At 44.1% G+C, this 21632-nt stretch overlaps 1 protein-coding gene across 1 annotated transcript in view; it reads left to right on the forward strand.

The window, feature by feature from the left end:
- Positions 1-537: 537 nt before the first annotated feature.
- The window catches only part of fndc7a (fibronectin type III domain containing 7a), a 44314-nt gene continuing 23219 nt past the window's right edge, over positions 538-21632 (forward strand). Inside the window, exons 1-9 of the mRNA XM_085982439.1 lie at positions 538-647; positions 1319-1337; positions 1719-1976; positions 12574-12828; positions 13701-13961; positions 14387-14662; positions 16137-16391; positions 18013-18270; positions 18607-18861. Of these exons, the coding sequence (XP_085838565.1) occupies positions 600-647; positions 1319-1337; positions 1719-1976; positions 12574-12828; positions 13701-13961; positions 14387-14662; positions 16137-16391; positions 18013-18270; positions 18607-18861 (1885 nt within the window). The 5' untranslated portion in view covers positions 538-599. The remainder of the gene's footprint in view (positions 648-1318; positions 1338-1718; positions 1977-12573; positions 12829-13700; positions 13962-14386; positions 14663-16136; positions 16392-18012; positions 18271-18606; positions 18862-21632) is intronic.

The following is a 21632-nucleotide window of genomic DNA, read 5'->3' on the forward strand; positions in this document are numbered from 1 at the left end:
TCCACCTGAGAAAGATGGGGCCTCAGTTTAACGTCTCATTGGAAAGACGGCACCTCCGACAGTGCAGCGCTCCCTCAGTACAGTGCTCAACTCTCCAGAGACCTCAGCACTGTACTGAAGGAGCCACGGCTGACACACTACCAGTATCCTTATCAAGAGGGTCACTGAAGACTAATAGGGTTTTTTTTGGTAGGAGCTCAGCCCCACACGGTTGAGCACTGCTGCATCAGATAGTTTATCTTCAGATTTATTGCCAAGAATGACGATTGGCTTGAGCGAGCCTTAAGCAAAGGTGGGCTTAAACCATAACAAGCAAACATCACTTTGCGCCGTAGCTTCAGGATTTTGCTCCAACAAAGTGAGGTGGGCCCAGTCCCTGTGAAGATTGTGGGACTGAAATACCAACGCGGGCCTGCAGTCTGTCATTGGTCAGGCTGGAATAAAAGAGGCGGTGTCACACAGCAGGATTTATAGCCATTTGCAGCAGTGAGGGAGCTCCATAGAAAGTGACATCTCGAATCTGTTTATCCTCAGTGAAACTGTACGCCGCCCTTGCACAAATCTGGTTACAGTCTGATGGTGGAGAAATCTATCAAACAATGGGCACAAGAGGATTGACTTATGTGCTGCTAGCCTGCATTGCGAACGTGAGTTAAAACAAGTGCGCATCAAAAAGATACGTTTCAAGTTTCTATCAATATAGTTACTTTGCCAACTGTCCAACTGGTGCAGTTTTTAACAATACTTTCGTAATCTGTGAGAAAATTCAATTAACTCCGCTATTAATATTTAAATGTTTTTTTTCAAGAAAGCAGACCTTTAAACACTTGAAATATAAATGTATGAACGTTAATGTGCTTGGATGTCTGACACAGTTGACTATCACAAAAGAACCTGTTCGGCAGTGAGGGGACAGATGCTGAACACTAGAACACTGGCTCTTTCAAAAGCTGTCAGCGTCTCCCAACCTTGCGCTCCGAATCAATAGAGAGATTCAAAAAGGAAATATGAAATAGAAATGTGATATTTATGCCCTACACTAAAAGCGGTGACAAGGTGAAAACTTGCGGGAAAAGATTGTGCCATCCTGTTGTCACCGTCCGACACACTAGCTGATCTGTCTGAGTGACGGGAAATTGTAGGAATGTAATTGATTATAAGAAAAAAAAAGATATGCCATTGATCTGCCTTGCCCTGATCTTTGCTTCACATTCACTGCACTTGTTAGTTTAAACAGTCCTTGGTGCGTAACTGGCAAAATGAAAGTGACTTAAAATGAACCCAGTCCCTTTACGCTATTCAAACTTTATTTTTTCAGATGTCCTCGGCAAGCACGGGTAAGGCAATTCTTCCTTCAGAGGATAAACGTAGTTATTGCTGCTTGAATGAAACGAGTTTCGACATATTCGTGGCGTGAAACCACGCATCGCTCCGGCCGCAAACGAAAAATGTCACTTTGCCTGTGGTATATCTTAAAGAAAAAAGCTTAAGAACTGAAAGAAAATGGATACAGAAATGCATATGGTCATCAAAAATAGTACACCCAATATTTGCACATATACTATATAATATATACACATACTTATATATTATATATGTATACTATATTATATATACACATATATATACTATTATATATACATATATATATACATACACACAAGCGCGCACAGACATTACACAAACACACCCATTAACCTGTCTCCTTTCCTTTTAAGATTTCACCATGACGATTTACACCGTGACATCCAGGAGTATTTCAGCTCGTTGGAGCAGATATGTGGGAGCACATTCCTACAAGCTTTCTGCAACTTCCAATTCAGCTATGGGACAGCCAGTGTTTGTTAACTTCAACAACCGATTTATTCTCGGTTCAGTCACCTCCTTGTTACCTGCAACTCTGTACAATGTCAAAGTCGAGGTTCTTGACTGGAGCGGTAACATACTGGCCGAAGCTCATACACAACAGCAAACAAGTGAGTTCTGTAAATCTACATTTCACAGCTCCTAATGCGTTGGGCCATAATTTGTTATCAAAATAATGGCACCCTCCATTATATATGCGCAAATACTACAGCAACTTCAGGGGTTGGCAGATGCGAGGCTAAAGCGGAAATCCAAAAGTTGCTGTCTGAGAGACGCTACTCCACCATTAGCTTCACAAAAACGATACCTCGATGTCTGCCTCACCATTGAAATACATTGAATGGCGTGAAGTTGTTGTATTTGTACAGTAGATATGAAATAAACTTGCCACAGAAAGTTAAGTCTTGTACATTTTAGTCTAAGTACCCTTTTAACGATGTGATAAGTGTTAATTACTGCCAATCAACCCCTGTGGCGCTGAAAATTAACTATAAGAAGTGTGGAGTCTCATTCCATCAGGTTTTAATTGTTGCTGGAGATTTAAAAATGTAAAATGTAAATTTTTTAAAACTTTTCTTTCTATCTCTTTTTTCTCTCTCAATCCCATATTTCTTTCCCTCTCTATTTCTCTTCCTGTACCTGATTTGACATTGAATTTACCCTCTCTAATTTACACTTCCTTCTCAGTCCTTGTGTTGTTAATTTCACAATCTTTTAATCTGATTGGTGAAGGAGATACTTGTCATGTACACTCAGGTTCCAGATGCCCAGTTTCCCTTGCTGCAATGTTATCAGCTCGCACTTTCAGCAACTTGCCACATAAAAATGTTTAATACCTAAACATGCAAGGGAAAGTCTAACTAATGGTAGACATATACAATTCTTAAGGGGCTTGACAGGGTAGATGCAGGGAGGATGATTCCCCTGGCTGGGGAGTCTAGAATCAGGGGTCACAGTCTCAGAATAAGGGGTTGGCCATTTAGGACTGAGATGAGGAGAATTTCTTCACTCAGAGGGTGGTGAATCTTTGGAATTCTCTACCCCAGAGGGCTGTGGAGGCTCAGTCATTGAGCATATTCAAGACAGAGATCGATAGATTTTTGGATATTAAGCGAATCAAGGAATTTGAGGATAGTGGAGTTGAGGTAGAAGATCAGCCATGATCTTATTGAATGACGGAGCAGGCGCGAGGGACCAAATGGCCCACTCCTGCTCCTATTTCTTATGTTCTATGTTCTTAGACACCATTTGATTCACTCCTACACCAAATTATGGTCCAATATGTTTTCAGTGTCACTTATTTTATCGTGCCTTCTGTTGCTTAGACCCTAAGCTCTGGAATTCCCTGCCAAAACCTTTCTGCCTCGCTACCTCCTTTAAGATGCTCCTTAAAACCTATCCACCTGCCCTAATATATTGTTATGTGGCTCGGTGTTAAATTTTTTGTCTTAAAATACTTCTGTGCAGCACCTTGGGACATTTTACTACGTTAAAGGTGCTATATAAATCCAAGTTATTGTTGTCATAATGGTAATCTTAAACGCTCCCTTTAATTTTTATAATGAATTCAATTCAGTATTGAGTCTAGAAATTACGGGTTGTGATATTTAATATACAAACCATTAATTTGTTGGTTTGACATTCCTCTGTTCCCTTATTTAATGGAGGTATTAACCTAATTATTTTAAACAAGTTAGTAACTTTGCTAGAATAGCAGAAAGGTGAATGTAATTCAAAGATGTTAAAATTCTGCCCGTTTATATAGCATATAGTAATTTCTAGGCCAGGGTATCTTATTCATTATCTAAGCCTCGGAACTACACCATGAAATACTAATGCTTGAACCCTTAATTCATTCTGTTGAATTCCCCTCTCTTTGATTTTAGTGGCGGTATTAAATTATTTATTTTAAAAAGGCTAGAGGTGCATTTCAGTCCAACATATTAAACATTCATACATGGCTATTCTGCAGTGTAATTTCATGGTCCTAGTGATTATACCTCTTTAAAAGACTCCTTTTTCACCAAGCTTTTAGTCACCACCTCCCCCATATATTTCTTTGGTTCTGCATTTGTTTTTGTTCGATTATGCTGCCATGAAGCGCCTTGGGATTTTTCTACGTTAAAGGCACTATATGAATGCAAGTTGTCATTGTTGTTGTTTATGGGTTGATAATAAAAGGCAGTCATTTAATTGCCACAGAAGGCTATAGCTCAGATTCATCCCTGTTTGGCATAAAAATAAAACAAAAAAGGTGACTCAACCATGGCTAACAAGGGAAATTAGGGATAGCATAAGATCCAAGGAGAGGACATATAAATTGGCCAGAAAAAGCAGCAAACCTGAGGATTGGGAGAGTTTAGGATTCAGCAAAGGAGGACAAAGGGATTAATTAAGAGGGGAAAAATAGAGTATGAGAGTAAACTTGCAGGGAACATAAAAACTGACTGTAAAAGCTTCTATAGATATGTGAAGAGAAAAAGATTGATCAAGTCAAGCGTAGGTTCCTTGCAGTCAGAATCAGAGGAATTTATAATAGGGAACAAAGAAACGGCAGACCAATTAAATACATACTTTGGTTCTGTCTTCACAAAGGAGGACACAAATAACCTTCCAGAGATGTTGGGGAACATAGGGTCTAATGAGAGCGAGGAATTGAATGAAATCAGTATTTGTAGGGAAATGGTGTTAGGGAAATTGACGGCATTGAAGGCCGATAAATCCCCAGGGCCTGATAATCTACATCCTAGGGTACTTAAGGAAATGACCCTGGAAATAGTGCATTGCTGGTCATCTTCCAAAATTCTATAGACTCTGGAATAGTTCCCACGGATTGGAGGGTAGCTAATGTACCCCCACTATTTAAAAAAGGTGGTAGAGAGAAAACGGGGAATTATAGGTAAGCCTGACATCGGTAGTGGGGAAAATGCTAGAGTCCATTATAAAAGATGTAATAGCAGAGCACTTGGAAAACAGTGACAGGATCGGACAAAGTCAACATGGATTTACAAAAGGTAAATCATGCTTGACTAATCTGGAATTTTTTGAGGATGTAACTGGTAGAATAGATAAGGGAGAACCAGTGGATGTGGTGTATTTGGATTTTCAGAAGGCTTTCGATAAGGTCCCGCATAAGAGATTGGCGTGTAAAGCTAAAGCACATGGGATTGGGGGTAAGGTACTGACATGGATAGAGAACTGGTTGGCAGACAGGAAGCAAAGAGTTGGAATAAACGGGTCCTTTTCCGAGTGGCAGGCAGTGACTAGTGGGGTACCGCAGGGATCGGTGCTAGGACCCCAGCTATTCACAATATATATTAATGATCTAGACGAGGGAACTAGATGTAATATCTCCAAGTTTGCAGATGACACAAAGCTGGATGGGTGTGTGTGCTGTGAGGAGGATGCAGAGAAACTCCAGTATGATTTGGACAGGTTGGGTGATTGGGCAGATGCATGGCAGATGCAGTATAATGTGGATAAATGCGAGGTTATCCACTTTGGTGGCAAAAACAGGAAGACAGATTATTATCTGAACGGCAATAGATTGGGAAAAGGGGAAGTGCAACGAGACCTGGGTGTCCTTGTGCACCAGTCGCTGAAAGTAAGCATGCAGGTGCAGCAGGCGGTTAAGAAGGCAAATGGTATGTTGGCCTTCATAGCGAGAGGATTCAAGTATAGCTGCAGTTGTATGGGGCCTTGGTGAGACCACACCTTGAGTATTGTGTGCAGTTTTGGTCGCCTTATCTGAGGAAGGATGTTCTTGCCATGGAGAGGGTGCAGCAAAGATTCACCAGACTGATACCTGGGATGGCAGGAATGACGTATGAAGAGAGATTGGGTCAATTAGGCTTGTATTCGCTAGAGTTTAGAAGAATGAGAGGGGATCTCATTGAAACTTATAAAATTCTAACAAGACTTGTCAGACTAGATGCAGGAAGGCTGTTCCCGATGGTCGGGGAGTCCAGAACCAGAGGTCACAGTCTAAGGATAAGGGGTAAGCCATTTAGGACAGAGATGAGGAGGAATTTCTTCACCCAGAGAGTGGTGAACCTGTGGAATTCTCTACCACAGAAGGCAGTTGAGGCCAACTTATTAAATATATTCAAAAAGGAGTTAGATATATTTCTTAAGGCTAAAGGGATCAAGGGATATGGGGAGAAAGCAGGGACAGGGTACTGAATTTGGATGATCAGCCATGATCTTATTAAATGGCAGAAAAGGCTTGAGGGGCCGAATGGCCTACTCCTGCTCCTATCTTCTATGTTTCTATTGCATAAAAGTTCCCTACATATAATGTAGTTATACCGCAAGTGGCAATTAAAAACAATGAAAGCTAAGTAGTCAGATGAAAGCACAAATCTACATGTGGACCTAAATGCATGTTTCTGCTCACCAACCTGCAACTATGATGGTAAAAATGTTAATGTTAGGAAAGAACACTGCACGGTCCACTCTTTAAAAACATAAAGGGGTCCAGCTGACTATGTGGAATTTTTAAACTTGAAGTTGAAAGGTTACTATGTTTTCTTCACACCAGGTGCAATTAAGGTGTTAGCCTTGGCTCAGTTGGTAGCACTCACCTCTCAGTCAGAAAGTCATGGGATCAAGCCCCACTCCAGACACTTGAGCACATAATCCAGACTGACACCAGTGCAGTACTGAGGGAGTGCTGCACTGTTGGAGGTGCTGTCCTTTGGATGAGATGTTAAACCTCTCAGGTGGACGTGTAAGATCCCAGTGGCACTATTTAAAGAAGAACAGGGGAGTCCTCTTGGTGTTCTGGCAACATTTAACAATTAGTTAAAATTTAATTACCAGTAGCACATAGAGGACATCTCCTCCCACCCCCCCCCCCGATGTAGTTACGGTTTGTTAATTGTATCCTAGAATCATAGAATTATGCAGCACAGAAGGAGGATATCGTGCCTTTATCAGCTCTTTGAAAGAGCTCTCCAATTAGTCCAATGACCCTGCTCTTTTCCCATAGCCCTGCAAATTTTCCTTTTCAAGTAAAAATCCAAGTCCCTTTTGAAAGTTACTATTGAATCTGCTTCCACCACCCTTTCAGGTAGTGCTTTCCAGATCATAACCACTCGCTGTGTAAAAAAAAAAAAAAAAAAATCTCCTCATCTCCTCCCCTCTCGTTCTTTTGCCAATTATCTTAAACCTGTATCCTCTGGTTACAGGAAACTCTCGTTTAAACGGCACCTAAATATCCAGAATTCTCTATTAACCGGCGAAATTCATACTCCGAAAACAACACCTCAATAACTGGAAATGTTGCCGAGTCTAAGTCCGAGTCTCCCACGGTGGCCGAGTTAGTCAGTGGGGGTAGTTCTCCAAACTGCCACTACTCGGCTTCTTGGCGCTGTCGGAAGTCCGAACACCTCAATAACAGGAGTCTGACTCTCCCGTGCTGTATACAGTCGTTTACTGTATAAGTTTTGTTTTACTGTTAAGTAATTAAAGAGTTATGGATTACCCTCAACTGGCAGTACTGTATTTAATCAAGCATCTTCCACCATCCATTTAACACAACATTCTGTAGGTGAGTACCCAATTACTGTATACTGCACATTTCTTGATTTTTTAATTTTTGTTTGTTAAAAATAGCCTCGGTAGATAACCTTCTCCATCATCCGGAATTTTTAATCAACCGGCACCATCCCGGTCCCGTCGGTGCCGGATACCAAAGAGTTTCCTGTACTAACTCTCCTGCCAGTGGAAACAGTTTCTCCCTATCTACTCTATCAAAACCCCTCATAATTTTGAACACCTCGATTAAACCTCCCTTTAACCTTTTCTACTCTAAGGAGAACAATCCCAGCTTCTCTAGTCTCTCCACATAACTGAAGTTCCTCATCCCATGATCACAGTTTAATTAGACAATCTGAATTTTCAGCATTCAAAGGCCTGAATTAGATCCCCTCTAACACATAGCAGAAAATTAAATGTGCACTGCTCAAGATTTCCAAAAATGGTCAGAAAATTGTGGGCAGTGAGTAGCCAAACTTCCAATGTGTAGTCTCAGTGGGTGAGACTCCCTGCTGGGAGCTCAAAGTCAGAAAATTACCCATTATGTGCACTCTAATATTAGGTTTTGTTTCAGCATTGAATTGGGTGAACTGTAAACGGCCATCCAATTTCCTTAGACCTGCTGCAGTTCAATGGTTATAGACTGAGGCATAATCACTGGCAGAACATTGATGCGCTATCAATAACTCAAAAGACTGAGATTAAGCGAGTAATTAACAGGCTTTTATTAACAAGAGAATGAAGGTGTGCCTTGAGTGGTCGACCGGTCCAGAATACAAAGGGGCTGTGGAGCAGTCACCTTTATACCTGGATTTGTGGGAGGAGTCAGCCGAGGCATGTACAGGCATGTACACAGTGGAATACAAACAGTGGTTTACCACATTCACCCCTTGTTTAAAATTGAGTCCGGCGGGGTGAAGTGTATTAAAAGTTAGTGTATTGGAGTCTCTCCGGAGGTCTTGTCTGCCGCTGTGATCGATGTGGCGACGGCAGGGGTAGTGAAGCTTCCGACGTCGAGTCCCGCGTAGGCTGGGGCAGTGGTGTGTAGTCCTCGTAGATGTCGAGCGGGTCGCGGGGCCCAGGCCTGCCGTCTGCTGGGGCTGGATATCGGATCGTGGGGGGGGGTGGTAGTGGGTAGTGGGTTACTGCGGCCCCCGAGGGTGCGAGGTCTCTTATGGAGACTGTGTCCTCCCGCCCGTCCGGGTACGCAATGTAAGCATACTGGGGGTTGGCGTGGAGGAGGTCGACCCTCTCGACCAGGGGGTCCATTTTATGGGTCCTCACGTGTCTTCTCAGTAGGACCAGCCCTGGGGACGTCAGCCATGGCGGTAACGATGTCCCCGATGTGGACTTCCTTGGGAAGACAAACATTTTCTCATGAGGGGTGGCGTTAGTGGCAGTGCAGAGCAGTGACCGAATAGAGTGGAGCGCATCGGGGAGCACATCCTGCCAGCGGGAGGTCGGAAGGCCCCTAGACTTTAAGGCTAGCAGGGCGGCCTTCCAAACTGTCGCATTCTCTCTTTCCACCTGTCCGTTCCCCCAGGGGTTGTAACTGGTGGTCCTGCTTGTGGCAATACCCCTAGCTAGCAGGTACTGATGGAGTTCGTCGCTCATAAACGATGAGCCCCGGTCGCTATGGATATAGCTGGGGAAACCGAACAGGGTGAAGAGGTCGTTCAGACATTTAATGACCGTGGCACTGGTCATGTCCGGGCAGGGGATGGCGAACGGGAAACGGGAGTACTCATCAATAATATTGAGGAAGTACACATTGCGGTCGGAGGAGGGGAGAAGCCCTTTAAAATCAACGCTCAGGCGCTCGAAGGGGCGAGTGGCTTTTATCAGGTGAGCCCTGTCTGGTCTATAAAAGTGCGGTTTGCACTCAGCGCAGACTTGGCAGTTCCTGGTCATGGTCCTGACCTCCTCAATGGAGTAAGGCAGGTTGCGGGCCTTGATGAAGTGGAAGAACCTGGTGACCCCCGGGTGGCAGAGGTCATTGTGGAGGGCCCGCAGTCTATCGATCTGCGCGCTGGCGCAGGTGCCATGCGATAGAGCATCCGGGGGTTCATTGAGCTTCCCGGGCCGGTACAAGATCTCGTAATTGTAGGTGGAAAGTTCGATTCTCCACCTCAGGATCTTGTCATTTTTGATTTTGCCCCTCTGCTTGTTGTTAAACATGAAAGCAACTGAACGCTGGTCAGTGAGCAGGGTAAATCATTTTCCGGCCAGGTAGTGCCTCCAATGACGCACAGCCTCCACAATAGCCTGGGCCTCCTTCTCAACAGCGGAGTGTCTGGTCTCCGGGCCCTGGAGGGTTCGTGAAAAGAAGGCCACGGGTCTCCCCGCCTGATTGAGGGTAGCGGCCAGGGCAAAGTCGGACGCGTCGCTTTCCACCTGGAAGGGGATGGATTCGTCCACTGCGTGCATGGTGGCTTTGGCAATGTCTTCCTTGATACGATGGAAGGCTAAGTGGGCCTCTGCCGTCATGGGAAAAGAGGTGGACTTGATCAGCGGACGTGCCTTGTCCGCATAGTAGGGGACCCACTGGGCGTAATAAGAGAAAAACCCTAGGCACCTCTTCAGGGCCTTGAGGCAGTGGGGCAGTGGGAGTTCCATAAGGGGATGCATCCGGTCGGGGTCGGGGCCGATGACTCCGTGTTCCACAACACAGCCAAGGATGGCGAGGCGGGTTGTGCGGAATATGCACTTCTCCTTGTTATACGTCAGGTTGAGGAGTTTGGCGGTGCAGAGGAATTTTTTGAGGTTTGCGTCATGGTCCTGCAAGTCATGGCCGCAGATGGTCACATTGTCCAGATATGGGAAAGTGGCCTGTAACGCATTTTGATCGACCATCCGGTCCATCTCCCTTTGGAAGACGGAGACCCCGTTGGTGACGCCAAAGGGAACCCTAAGGAAGTGATAGAGGCGGCCGTTTGCCTCAAAGGCAGTATACTGGCGGTCCTCAGGGTGGATAGGGAGCTGGTGGTACGCTGATTTCAGGTCAATGGTCGAGAAGATGCGGTACTGCGCGATCTGGTTGACCATATCAGCTATGCGGGGGAGTGGGCAAGCGTCCAGCAGGGTGTAGCGATTTATTGTCTGGCTGTAGTCGATGACCAGGCGCTGCTTCTCGCCGGTCTTAACGACCACAACCTGGGCTCGCCAGGGGCTGGTGCTGCCCTCAATAATCCCCTCCTTCAGGAGCCGCTCCACTTCGGTTTTAATGAAAACCCTGTCCCCGGCACTGTATCGCCTGCTCTTTGTGGCGATGGGCTTACAGTCGGGGGTGAGGTTAGCAAACAGTGGCGGGGGGGGTGACTCTGAGTGTGGAGAGGTTGCACCTGGTGCGCGGCGGGCAATTTGGAAGCTGCTGGCTGCGGGCTGTGAGTGGGGGGAGGGGTCCACCGTATGCCATCGTAACACTTTTAAGGTGGCACTGAAAATCTAACCCCAGTAGAACGGCAGCGCAGAGGTCGGGCAGGACCAGAAGTTTAAAATTATCGTGCACAGTCCCGTCTACTACGAGTGTCACCGCGCAGTAGCCGCCAATGTCCGCCGACTGGGACTCGGAGGCCATAGAAATCCGCTGGTGCGCAGGCAGGACTGGGAGATAGCAACGCCGCACCGTGTCGGGGTGGATGAAGCTCTCCGTGCTCCCAGAGTCAAAAAGGCAGACTGTTTCATGACCATTTACCTTAATGTCCATTGTGGAACTGGCCAGCTGGTGCGGTCTCGCTTGGTCCAGTGTAACGGAGGCCAGCGTAGGGGTCGGTGTGTCGCTGCGGGTATCAGATGAGGCGGTGTTGGGGGCCTGCTGCGTCCCGGCTGTCGTCCAAGATGGCGGCGTCCATGATCCCCATGTGGCTGGAGGCGTCCAAAATGGCTGCTGTTCCGGTGGTTCGCACATGGCTGGGGAGGCCCAAGATGGCGGCCCGCACAGCCCACATGCGGCGCTGCTGGGGTTCGGGGTGGCTTTGGCCCTGCAGACGCTGGCGTAGTGTCCCTTCTTCCCGCAGCCCGAGCAGATCGCATTTTTCGCCGGGCAGCGCGCTCTGGGGTGTTTGGCCTGGCCACAGAAGTAGCATTTCTGGCCTTGGGGCACTGCTGTTTGGCCTTGGGACACTGCTGCGGTAGTTGGGCCGTTGCTGGGATGTGGCTGGGGTGGCACGGCGCTATGAGACGGTCCTACCGTGTCCCAGGCTGTCGTTCCCCGTGGCGTCCACGGTGCAGAGGAGTAGGCATCCATGCCCCGGTAGGCTGCGTCCAATGAAAGTGCGAGTTCAGAGGCCTTGTTGAGGTCGAGGTCACTCTGCTCCAACAGTCGCTGTCGGGTGTAATTGGACCTGTGGCCCGCTACAAAAGCGTCCTGGATAAGTTCCTCTGTGTACACGGCGGCCTTTACATCCTTACAACCACAGGCCCGGCCAAGCACAGACAGTGCCTGAAGGTATTCCTCGGTCGATTCCCCAGGTTGTTGTTTACAACTCCCCAGAAGGTGCCTGGCGTACACTTCATTCACTGGGCGTGTGTACTGGTCCTTGAGGAGCTTGATAGCATCCGCGTACGAGGTCGCGTCTTGGATGACCGAGTACACTCGGTGGTTCACTTTGGAGGTCAGGACATCCAGTTTGTCCTCGTCCGATTTGATTGCAGCGGAGGCGGTCAGGAATTTTTCGAAACACCTAAGCCAGTGAGTAAACTTGGTGGATGAGTCCGCCTCCCGATGATCTAAGTCCAGGCATGCTGGTGTGAGGATCTTCTCCATTATAAAAATCTTGTTAATAAAATTGATGCGCTATCAATAACTCAAAAGACTGAGATTAAGCGAGTAATTAACAGGCTTTTATTAACAAGAGAATGAAGGTGTGCCTCGAGTGGTCGACCGGTCCAGAATACAAAGGGGCTGTGGAGCAGTCACCTTTATACCTGGATTTGTGGGAGGAGTCAGCCGAGGCATGTACAGGCATGTACACAGTGGAATACAAACAGTGGTTTACCACAAACATAACACAGTCAGTAGATATTAAAATGATGCAAACAAATGATTGCAAACAATGTCTTAATTAAATTGAGGCAAGCTTGTTATTGAAAATGAAATGATATTTATCATTTATACTGCCAAATATTTTGGCGCAAACATTCTGAATTAACTGTGATTTTGTTTTATAGCTCCTGATAGCCCTTTGAACATAAATGCTTATTCAAAGACCAGCAGTAGCATTACTGTGAATTGGTCAGCAGTTCCCAAAGCCACCGGCTATGTTTTGAAAGCAAAAGCTGGCAATTCAATCATTGAAACCATTGTCAACTATTCATCAGGGACCCTGACAGGGTTACAGCCGTATAATTTATATAACATCACTGTACAATCTTCTAATGCTGGAGGAAACAGTCAACCATCGCTACCTGTAGAAACAAGAACAGGTATATTCATAGAACCTTCAGTCGGGTGGAATGCGAAAAAAAGTACCTATTGTTTTGCAAGCTAATGCTGACTCAAGGGTTTCTGGTCAAAATAAAATGACCAAGCAGCTCCAATACACTCCGACACAGTGTAAGTGGTAGCTGACCCTGGGAGCTGAGGTCTGCTTCTTAGCAACATGAAGACTTGACACTTAATTTGACAGTTAAATTCCAAAACCATTCGATGGAAGCTGATTTTTTTCATGTAGCTTATATTGTAAAAAAACCCCAAAAGAACACAATTAGTTTGAATTTGAAACCCCAATAGGCAGTTTCAATAATAAAGATTCACAGTAATCTGCTTCATTGTTATATCTAAAAAAAACGTTAATTGTAAACACTAAGTGACTCATAAGTTCAATACATCCTAATTAAAAAAAAATATTTATTTGTAAGCATGCATACTATGACCAATGTTCCCTTAAGATGTGCCGCTGCGCGGCCGTGCAGTAATGTCAAAGGTCCCGCGCAGGCCGCTCACCGGCCTTTACATTGTAAATACTGCTCATGCGCAGAAATTTAAAGGGACCCACATTAAAAGAAACAGAACAAATGCAGCTTTCAGGAAACATTGATTATGACTATTTTCTGATAACGTTACAACTTCAGGAATATAAACTGGGGAAGAGGGGTGAGACACTTAGAACAAAGTGATGGAAATGGAAAGACATCAAAGCATCTTAAAATTCATTTCTTCTTTTACTGAAGTTTTTTTTAAAGTTACTGTTTAAGTGAGGATCAGTCGCATCAAATCCCAAGTTTTGTTATATAATGATAGATGATTAGTATTGTCTATTAATTCAACTTCTAAGAACAATGTTATGTGTCTACAGTTTTAGCTGCCCCTGTCATCCACTCAACTTCACCAAATTCCAATACCATAATGGTCAGTTTGGAGCCTGTGTCCCAAGCAGTGAAATACAGCTTCATTATCATCAGGTCAGATGCTGTAGGCAACAAGATTAAAAAGACCACAACCTCCACCAATGTAACGTTCACTGACCTGGACCCAGGTACTTGGTACACTATAAAAGCACATGCTTTGGATGCCAATGGTATACCTGGAGATGACAAAATAAAAGAACAAGTGACAAGTAAGTAAAAATGCTTATCAGGATTTTCTGATCAGTAACTGATTGTCGAGACACTAATGTAAGGATTATGTTTATTTTAATTCCAGACAATTTTTACAATGATGGAATTTAAAAAAAATTTAGTTTGTTTTTTGGAAGCGGAAGTTCAATAAATCCTTACAGTTCATTGCGATAAATCATTCTTTCAAGGAAAATGCCACAAAATTATATTAACATCTTTTGTTAGCTATCATGCTAAATAGGTATTGAGGACACTAGTAAATTTGAAGTGTGCTAAATTAACGCGATTCAAAAATGTGAATGATTTTACAGATACCAAGCAATCCAGAAAGAGAAGCCAAAAAGACAATAAACTGTTTCACTGAAATTATTGTTACCAGGTTTTCAGAAATTGCAGTGTTATTTGAACTATTTCTTTATTTTAGGACCACTTGCTCCACAATCTGTGAAAGCAGTTCTTACCAGTGAATTAATGAGCGCAGCTCTGGGGGTTGTTGTTACCTGGAATGCCTCAGAAGGCTCAACAAATTACATTGCTGTACCCGTTGAAAAATCTCGGAACGTATTCCAGAACTGTACATCACGATTCACATCCTGCATCATCTCTCCGATCCAGTGTGGCATACAGTACAATGTCACTGTAGTCGCCTTTAATGAAGCAGGTGCATCTGACCCTGCCAGTCCTGCAGAGTTTACAAGTGGTAAGTACCAGAGTTAAGTAAATGCAAGCTGCAAACCATTTACACCTCAACTTTGATTCCACTGACATTCAATCTTTTTCTTTTAGATTTTAAGCTACAGTGTGTTTTGACTTTTAACTTCTAAGCATTGGCTATATTGGCTATTCATAAAACTACCTAGTTTATGCTATTCAAAATTATAGTCATAAGGAAGTAAACATTTAACAAAACAAATAATACAGCAAAGAATTTAACCTGTTTTCCTTTCATTGCTCCCTCTTTTTCCCCTTCTCAGTTGGCCTCCTGCATCAGTGGGGCTGGAATATCACTGCCATGGACATTTCCACAAATAAAGAATAGGAGGGTGCTGAACTGACAAATCTTTGGGCAAGAATAACTCACTGAAACCATCATGAAATTAGATATCCTGAACTCCCCCTTAAATAAGTCACTTCTTGACCATTACCATTCTCAAAGAGATAGTAATGTTGCAATTGAGATGATGGCCAAAGAGTCACCTCTTGAAAGTGGAGCCTTGACACTTGGATGCAGATGTGTCACATTAGAATGATTCAGGGGCCTTGAAGCATATACTAGGATATGCAAAATCTTGGGCTTGCCCTTGGGTACTCTCAATCCTTTTGCACTTTCAGAATTAATGTTACTTTTGTCCATGTTACATTCACCTCCAGCTGAGCCTGTTGCTATGCCACCGCATATTAAAAAACCAACACGATGATGACCAGAATATTTCATTTTAAAGCGAGGTTGTTGAACTCTTGTGCTCCCCCAAATCTCCATAGTTGACATCAGTGGTCCTCTTGGGTTGAGTCACTAGCAAGCATCCTACACTGGAGGAAGTAAATGCCCACCTCCACCAACTTTAGCAAAAAAAGAGGAAATGCTGCCTTTTACACATATTTACTTTTTTAAAATTAAAATTAGTGAAGAGAAGAACTTCATCCCCCTTGTATACAAAGAAAGAGGGTGACCAGTTCCCCGTCTTTTCACGGATAAGCTCACTGAGATTGGGCAAGTGTGGGCTCTGTTGGAAAGCAAAGTGAAGATGATAGTTGAGGTTGGGGCCCTTGCAATATTAAGAGTCCTGCCACAAGGAAAGCGCATTATGCAATTCTGCCCAGTTAAGATGCTATCAGGGTCCTATTGACGACTTAGGACCCCGATTAGCATTTATGCATGCGGCTCCCGCCTGAGTCTGGTGGGCACCTCATCTGGCACCAAAACAGCTGCATTAAAAATCAGAGATCAGCGGAAATGAAGCGGGAGATGGAGCCACTCCATTTTAATTGCTCGCCCATGCTGTTCCTGCCCAGCGAGTACAGTAAAATTTCCCTCCTTTGTTATTTAGATGGAATGTATTCTTATCTATGGGAAATATAAGTCTTTGAGTTATGAAATCAGTATGCATTGCTTGTCTATTGAAACAATTTGTGTATCTTTAAAATGACTTTTTAATTTTGCTTTTTTTTTGTAGTACCTTGTAGTCCACATGACATTACAATTCAGGAGATCTACTCTGGTAATCTGACAGTGTCCTGGTCCCCATCCTTCCTGACTGATTACTACACTACTTTTGTGAAACGAGATGATGGCCTCGAGGTTTTGTGCAACACTTCGCTAACAAACTGTTATTTCCAGTCAGAATGCGGATTTGTTTACTTTATCAGTGTTTTTTCATACAACAGAGTTGGGCAGAGTCCTCCAGGCAACGTTTTAAATTATACAACAGGCAAGTATTACATTGGCAGTTAATTTATTCATCAAATTCTCCAAGTCCTACCACGCCAACATATTCTACAACTGAACAGGTAAAACAATTTGACCACCACAACTGGTAATATTTAATATTAGCAGCATATCATAACACAATTAATTAGTAGGGGACATAGTCTCAGGATAAGGGGTCGGCCATTTAAGACCGAGATGAGGAGGAATTTCTTCACTCAGAGGGTTGTGAATCTTTGGAATTCTCTGCCCCAGAGGGCTGTGAATGCTGAGTCTTTGAGTATATTCAAGGCTGAGATAGATAGATTTTTGGACTCTAGGGGAATCAAGGGATATGGAGATCAGGCGGGAAAGAAGTTGAGTTCGAAGATCAGCCACGATCTTATTGAATAGCGGAGCAGGCTCGAGGGGCCGTATGACCTACTACTGCTCCTATTTCTTATGTTCTTATTATAATCCCATTGCTTTACATATTTTTGCATACTTTTTTTCTGTTTCGCTGGCCCATTTCTGTTGGGCTGAGATGCAACACTTAAGTCAGCTCAGAAGAAAGGGTCTCTGCGACCGTCATATTCTAACCACGCAGATGTGAAATCGCAATGTGATCCTGTCAATGAAGAAAGGCACTTCCATACTGTACCATATTTAATGGGGAATATTCATTGAAACCCAAGGGCTGATTTTAACTTGACTTGCCTGGCAGTAACGGGGCAGTAGCGGAGTTGAAATCACCGTTCACCTCTTACCGCCCTGTTACTGCTCCGCCACCCTATTTACTGGGGCCTTCCACTGGGTGACTCAGGTGCCCACCTGAACATCAGGATCCTATGAAGTACATAGGCCCCAATGCAATTTAGAGGGACAACTGAGCGGAGCTGTGCGTGCTGTGGATGCTCCGCCCAATTCAACCAAGCGGTTAAGAGGAAGCGGCCCCAAAAAACATAAGCAAGGAATTATTTCTGTTGGGCCAGGAAGAGCATGAGTGCTCCTCCGCGCCCTGTAAGAATACTGTGGCCCGCTATCTCTCCGTGCTCCCCCGAGACCTTTCTGCCTGCTGGCTGGGTCAGCTGCTGTGATATTGCACCGGACTGGAGCTGGTGAGCCGAAACGAAACACCCGTTCAGGGTCTGCAACTTGCCGGTGACATGGTAATAAGGCTCAGCCCTCAAAATGGACCGGGCCACCCGACAGTAAGAACAAGTGCCTGTTCTGTCCGCTGCCTACCTGTTCTATGACTGCAGTTAATAACTACTTCTTCAATATCTATAGTTGCCCTTTTATTATTACTGTATGTGGCTTAGATCTTCATTAAAATACCCTAATCAAATATTATTTTATCAATATAAGATATTGTCTTAAGCAGAAGCTAGATAAGCACATGAGGGAGAAAGGAATAGAAGGGTATGTTGATAGGGTAAGATGAAGTAAGGTGGGAGGAGGCTCGTGTGGAGCATGAACACTGGCATAGACCAGTTGGGCCGAATGGCCTGTTTCTGTGCTGTAAATACTATGTAATACTGCAGGCGCACTCTATCAATTAACACTCTGTCCCTGTAAACATGACTTTAGTTTTGGAAAGGTTGTTGCCGTTGCTTGTGTTGAAAGGTTTATTTTTTGTGTCCTAGCGCCATGCTGTCCAACACATGTTAAAGCCTTGTTTGTCTCAAGCGATACTATTGAGGTGAAATGGAATCCTGTTCGTGGAGCTGAAATGTATGAAACCAAAGCACAAGACTCGAGCTCAGTGGTGTCCTGTAATGACACTTCCACAATCTGTACATTGTCTGGATTGAAATGCAACACGATCTACAATGTTACTATATATTCTTATAGTGATATCAGGGGATTCAACGACTCATGTCAGAGAAAGTCAATCACAACAGGTAAAACTACAAATGGGATGTGTGCACGTCATCCTATCAAACATTTAGTTGGGCTCTAATAAACAAATTAATTGAAAGAACAAATGCTGTAATAAGTAGAATATAATTCCTACCATGTTAGTTCACACAGTGCAATATAATAGGGTTAATATAGCATCAAGAGGTGAATTAGAATAAAAGTAGTGATTATGGTTTTTGCCTTTGGGTATATACTGATATTAAAAACTATTCATTTATTACATTACTAGTTTAATTAGTAATCATTGAAGCAAAGCAATTTTGAGTGTGAAATTTAATTGAACAATTTAGAGTTTGAAATTGCAATTTTTTTATCAGGACCATGCAGTCCCAGCATTCTGAATATTACAAAAGTGAATCCATCGACCGTTAATGTATCGTGGCAACCAAATAACCGTGATGCCATGTACAAGGTGTTTGCTTTCGGAAAGGCTGGGGTCAGATCCTGCAATAGCTCAGGCTATTCTTGTGAAATCGCAAACCTCCCCTGTGGAGCTACCTTCTCTGTCAGTGCAGTGGCCACAACTCCAGAAGGGAAGAGTTTACCCAGCTACAGCCTATCAGTAGAAACAGGTAAACACATATCCATTTGTTTCGAATATTTATTTCATGTGACACATCTTCCACTGAAATGGTCTCGGACACCGTGCCAGATAAGTGCTGAATATTCCATCCACTCCATGATGGCTCAGTTGGTTTACACAGTTACTGAGCCACACAGACCAGGAGATTCTCAGGTTCATAATCCTGGCCTGTACTGAGTTAACTGATCTCAGGAGTGCTACAATTGGCCTCAGTGCTCCTGAGTTAGGACAGAACAAAATCAGCCAAGATTGTTGTTGTGTCTCCTTGTGTTCTTTTACTATAAATAATACAGACACTTTTAGCTCATTTTAGTTACTGCTTTTACTAGCTGTATTTCTGCTTTGTTTCTGTGCTGCCACATGGTGCGGAGTGATACAAGATGTCCGACGCAGTGCACAGTGTGCCACATAGTAATATAACTACACCATACCAAAGTAGTTCCATACCAAAGTAGTTCCATTTAACGATGTGATACTATAACAATGTAACATCCCTCTTTCTCAAAAAACTAAAACATGAAATTTAACAATTTAAATTAACAAATATTATATCTAAACTATTATTATCAACTACAAAGAATTGTGAGTTTTTTTTTATCCGCGATATCGCTCAGGTGGTTGGATGCTGTCCCTCCATCTTGTGGATTTGGTGGTGACCATTCCTCTCTGCGGTGTTTTGGTGTGTTCCGCTCTCGTTGTTGTTGTTGCTGTCGTCTTTGGAGTTGGAGTGTGCATGCTCGTGGTTGTTTGATTTGTAGCGCTTGTTTCTGGTGTTGTGCTGCTTGTGGTAGCTGGTGTTGTCAATGTTGCTGATGTTGTCTGCTGCTTATCCAGTTCAGGTGAAGGTCTGATGTGGAGTCTGTTCCGTCTGTATTGGTTACCAGGTTCAGTCTCTACGAAGTAGGATCTGGAGTATCAGCTTTTCCAATGACCTTGGCTGGATTCCAGGTTTTCAACACCGGGTCTTGCACATGCACTGATTGTCCATTCAGCAATTCTGGTAGCGTCTTTGCATGTTTATCGTAATGTTTGCTTCCTACAATTTGTGCTTCTGCCAGATTTTGTCTGAAGTCCTCCTGGTCCTGGGGAGGATGTATTTTTGCTGGTAGTGTAGTCTTCAACTTCCTCCCATTCAGCAATTCCGCAGGTGATTTCATGTCTGCTTTCAGTGGTGTTGATCTGAGTGATGGGAGGGCAAGGTCTTGGTCTTCCACCATCTCACTACTTTTGATGAGAGTTCTCTTGACAGTCTGGATCTGTCTTTCGATGAACCCGTGTCCCCTTGGGAAATGTGGGGATGAGGTTACTATTTTGAACCCATACTTTTCTGCCAGAGCTCTGAATTCACTCGACGTGAACTGGGTTCCATTGTCACAGATTACCTTTTCCGGGATTCCTTGTTCAGCAAACAAGCTCTTTGCAATCCTGGTGGTAGTTGTGGCTCTCAAGTCTTTCATCCTTCTCACAAAAGGAAACTTGGAATAGTAATCTGCCACTATGAGATACCATTCTTGATTGCACATGAAGATATCTGCCCCAACAGTGTGCCATGGTCTTGACGGTATTTCACTCGGTATCATCTCCTCTTTCTGTTGTGCATTTCTGTATTTCTGGTATATACCACATGCAGAGACCATCTGTTCGATATTTTTGTACATGCCTATCCAGTATACAGCTGATCTGGCTCTCAGCTTGCATTTCTCCATTCCCATGTGGCCTTCATGTATGAGATGGAGAAGTTGTGTCTGCATCGTCTTTGGCACGATGATCCTCGATCCAGCAAGGAGAATACCGTCTTCTACTGCAATATCGTCTTTAATCGTCCAGTATTGACGAATTGTCGCCTGTACCTGCTGGATTCTCTCCGGCCACCCCTGTATTACTTGTTGTGTGAGTAGTTGCAACTCCTCATCTTTGCTAGTCTCATCTCTGATTTGACTGAGCTTTGTAGGGGTAACATTCACTAGGTGGTGGATTTTTACTGTTAGGCCCTCCACCTCGTGTTTCTCATATGGTGACAATCGAGACAACGCATCTGCTAGCACCATTTCCTTTCCTGGCTTATATTTAAGCGTGAAGTCATAGCTTTGGATCCTTAGAAGTAGTCTTTGCAGTCTTGCAGGCGCTTTGCACAGATTCTTCTTATAGATCTGTTCTAGTGGACGATGGTCACTCTCTATTGTAAATCGCCTGCCATATAGGTATGTATGGAATTTCTCGCATCCGTACACTACTGCTAATAGTTCTCTTTCTATGTTGGCGTATCTCGTCTCGGCTGACGTCAAGGCCTTTGATGCGAAAGCTATCGGCTTTCCTTCCTGCACCAGAGCTGCCCCTAGTCCTCTGGTAGAAGCGTCTACTTGCAGAGTGGCTGGTTTTCTTCTGTCATAATATGACAGACTTGTTTCTTTGCACAACAGTTCTTTAAGTTGTTTGAAATTCCTTTCGTGTGATTCCGACCACTGGTATTCGGCGTCTTCTTTCAATAGCTCTCTGAGATTTGTTGTATGTTCCGACATGTGTGGGATGAAAGAACTCATGTATTGGACCAAGCCGAGGTAACTCCTCAGCTCTTTCTTGTCTTTGGGTGGTTTCATTTCAGCAATCGCTGCAATCTTCTCTGGATTTGGCTTGACTCCCGCTGGTGTATAAATCATACCGAAGAATTGGCATTCCTTGACTTTAACAATGCATTTATCTGCATTTTACTTGATGCCAGCCTTCCTGGTACTCTCCATGGCCTCATGTAGGTGCATGTCA

Source organism: Somniosus microcephalus, chromosome 3 (genome assembly GCF_052327205.1).
Source record: "Somniosus microcephalus isolate GS21.2 chromosome 3, FLI_Smic_1.0, whole genome shotgun sequence".
Taxonomy (NCBI): domain Eukaryota; kingdom Metazoa; phylum Chordata; class Chondrichthyes; order Squaliformes; family Somniosidae; genus Somniosus; species Somniosus microcephalus.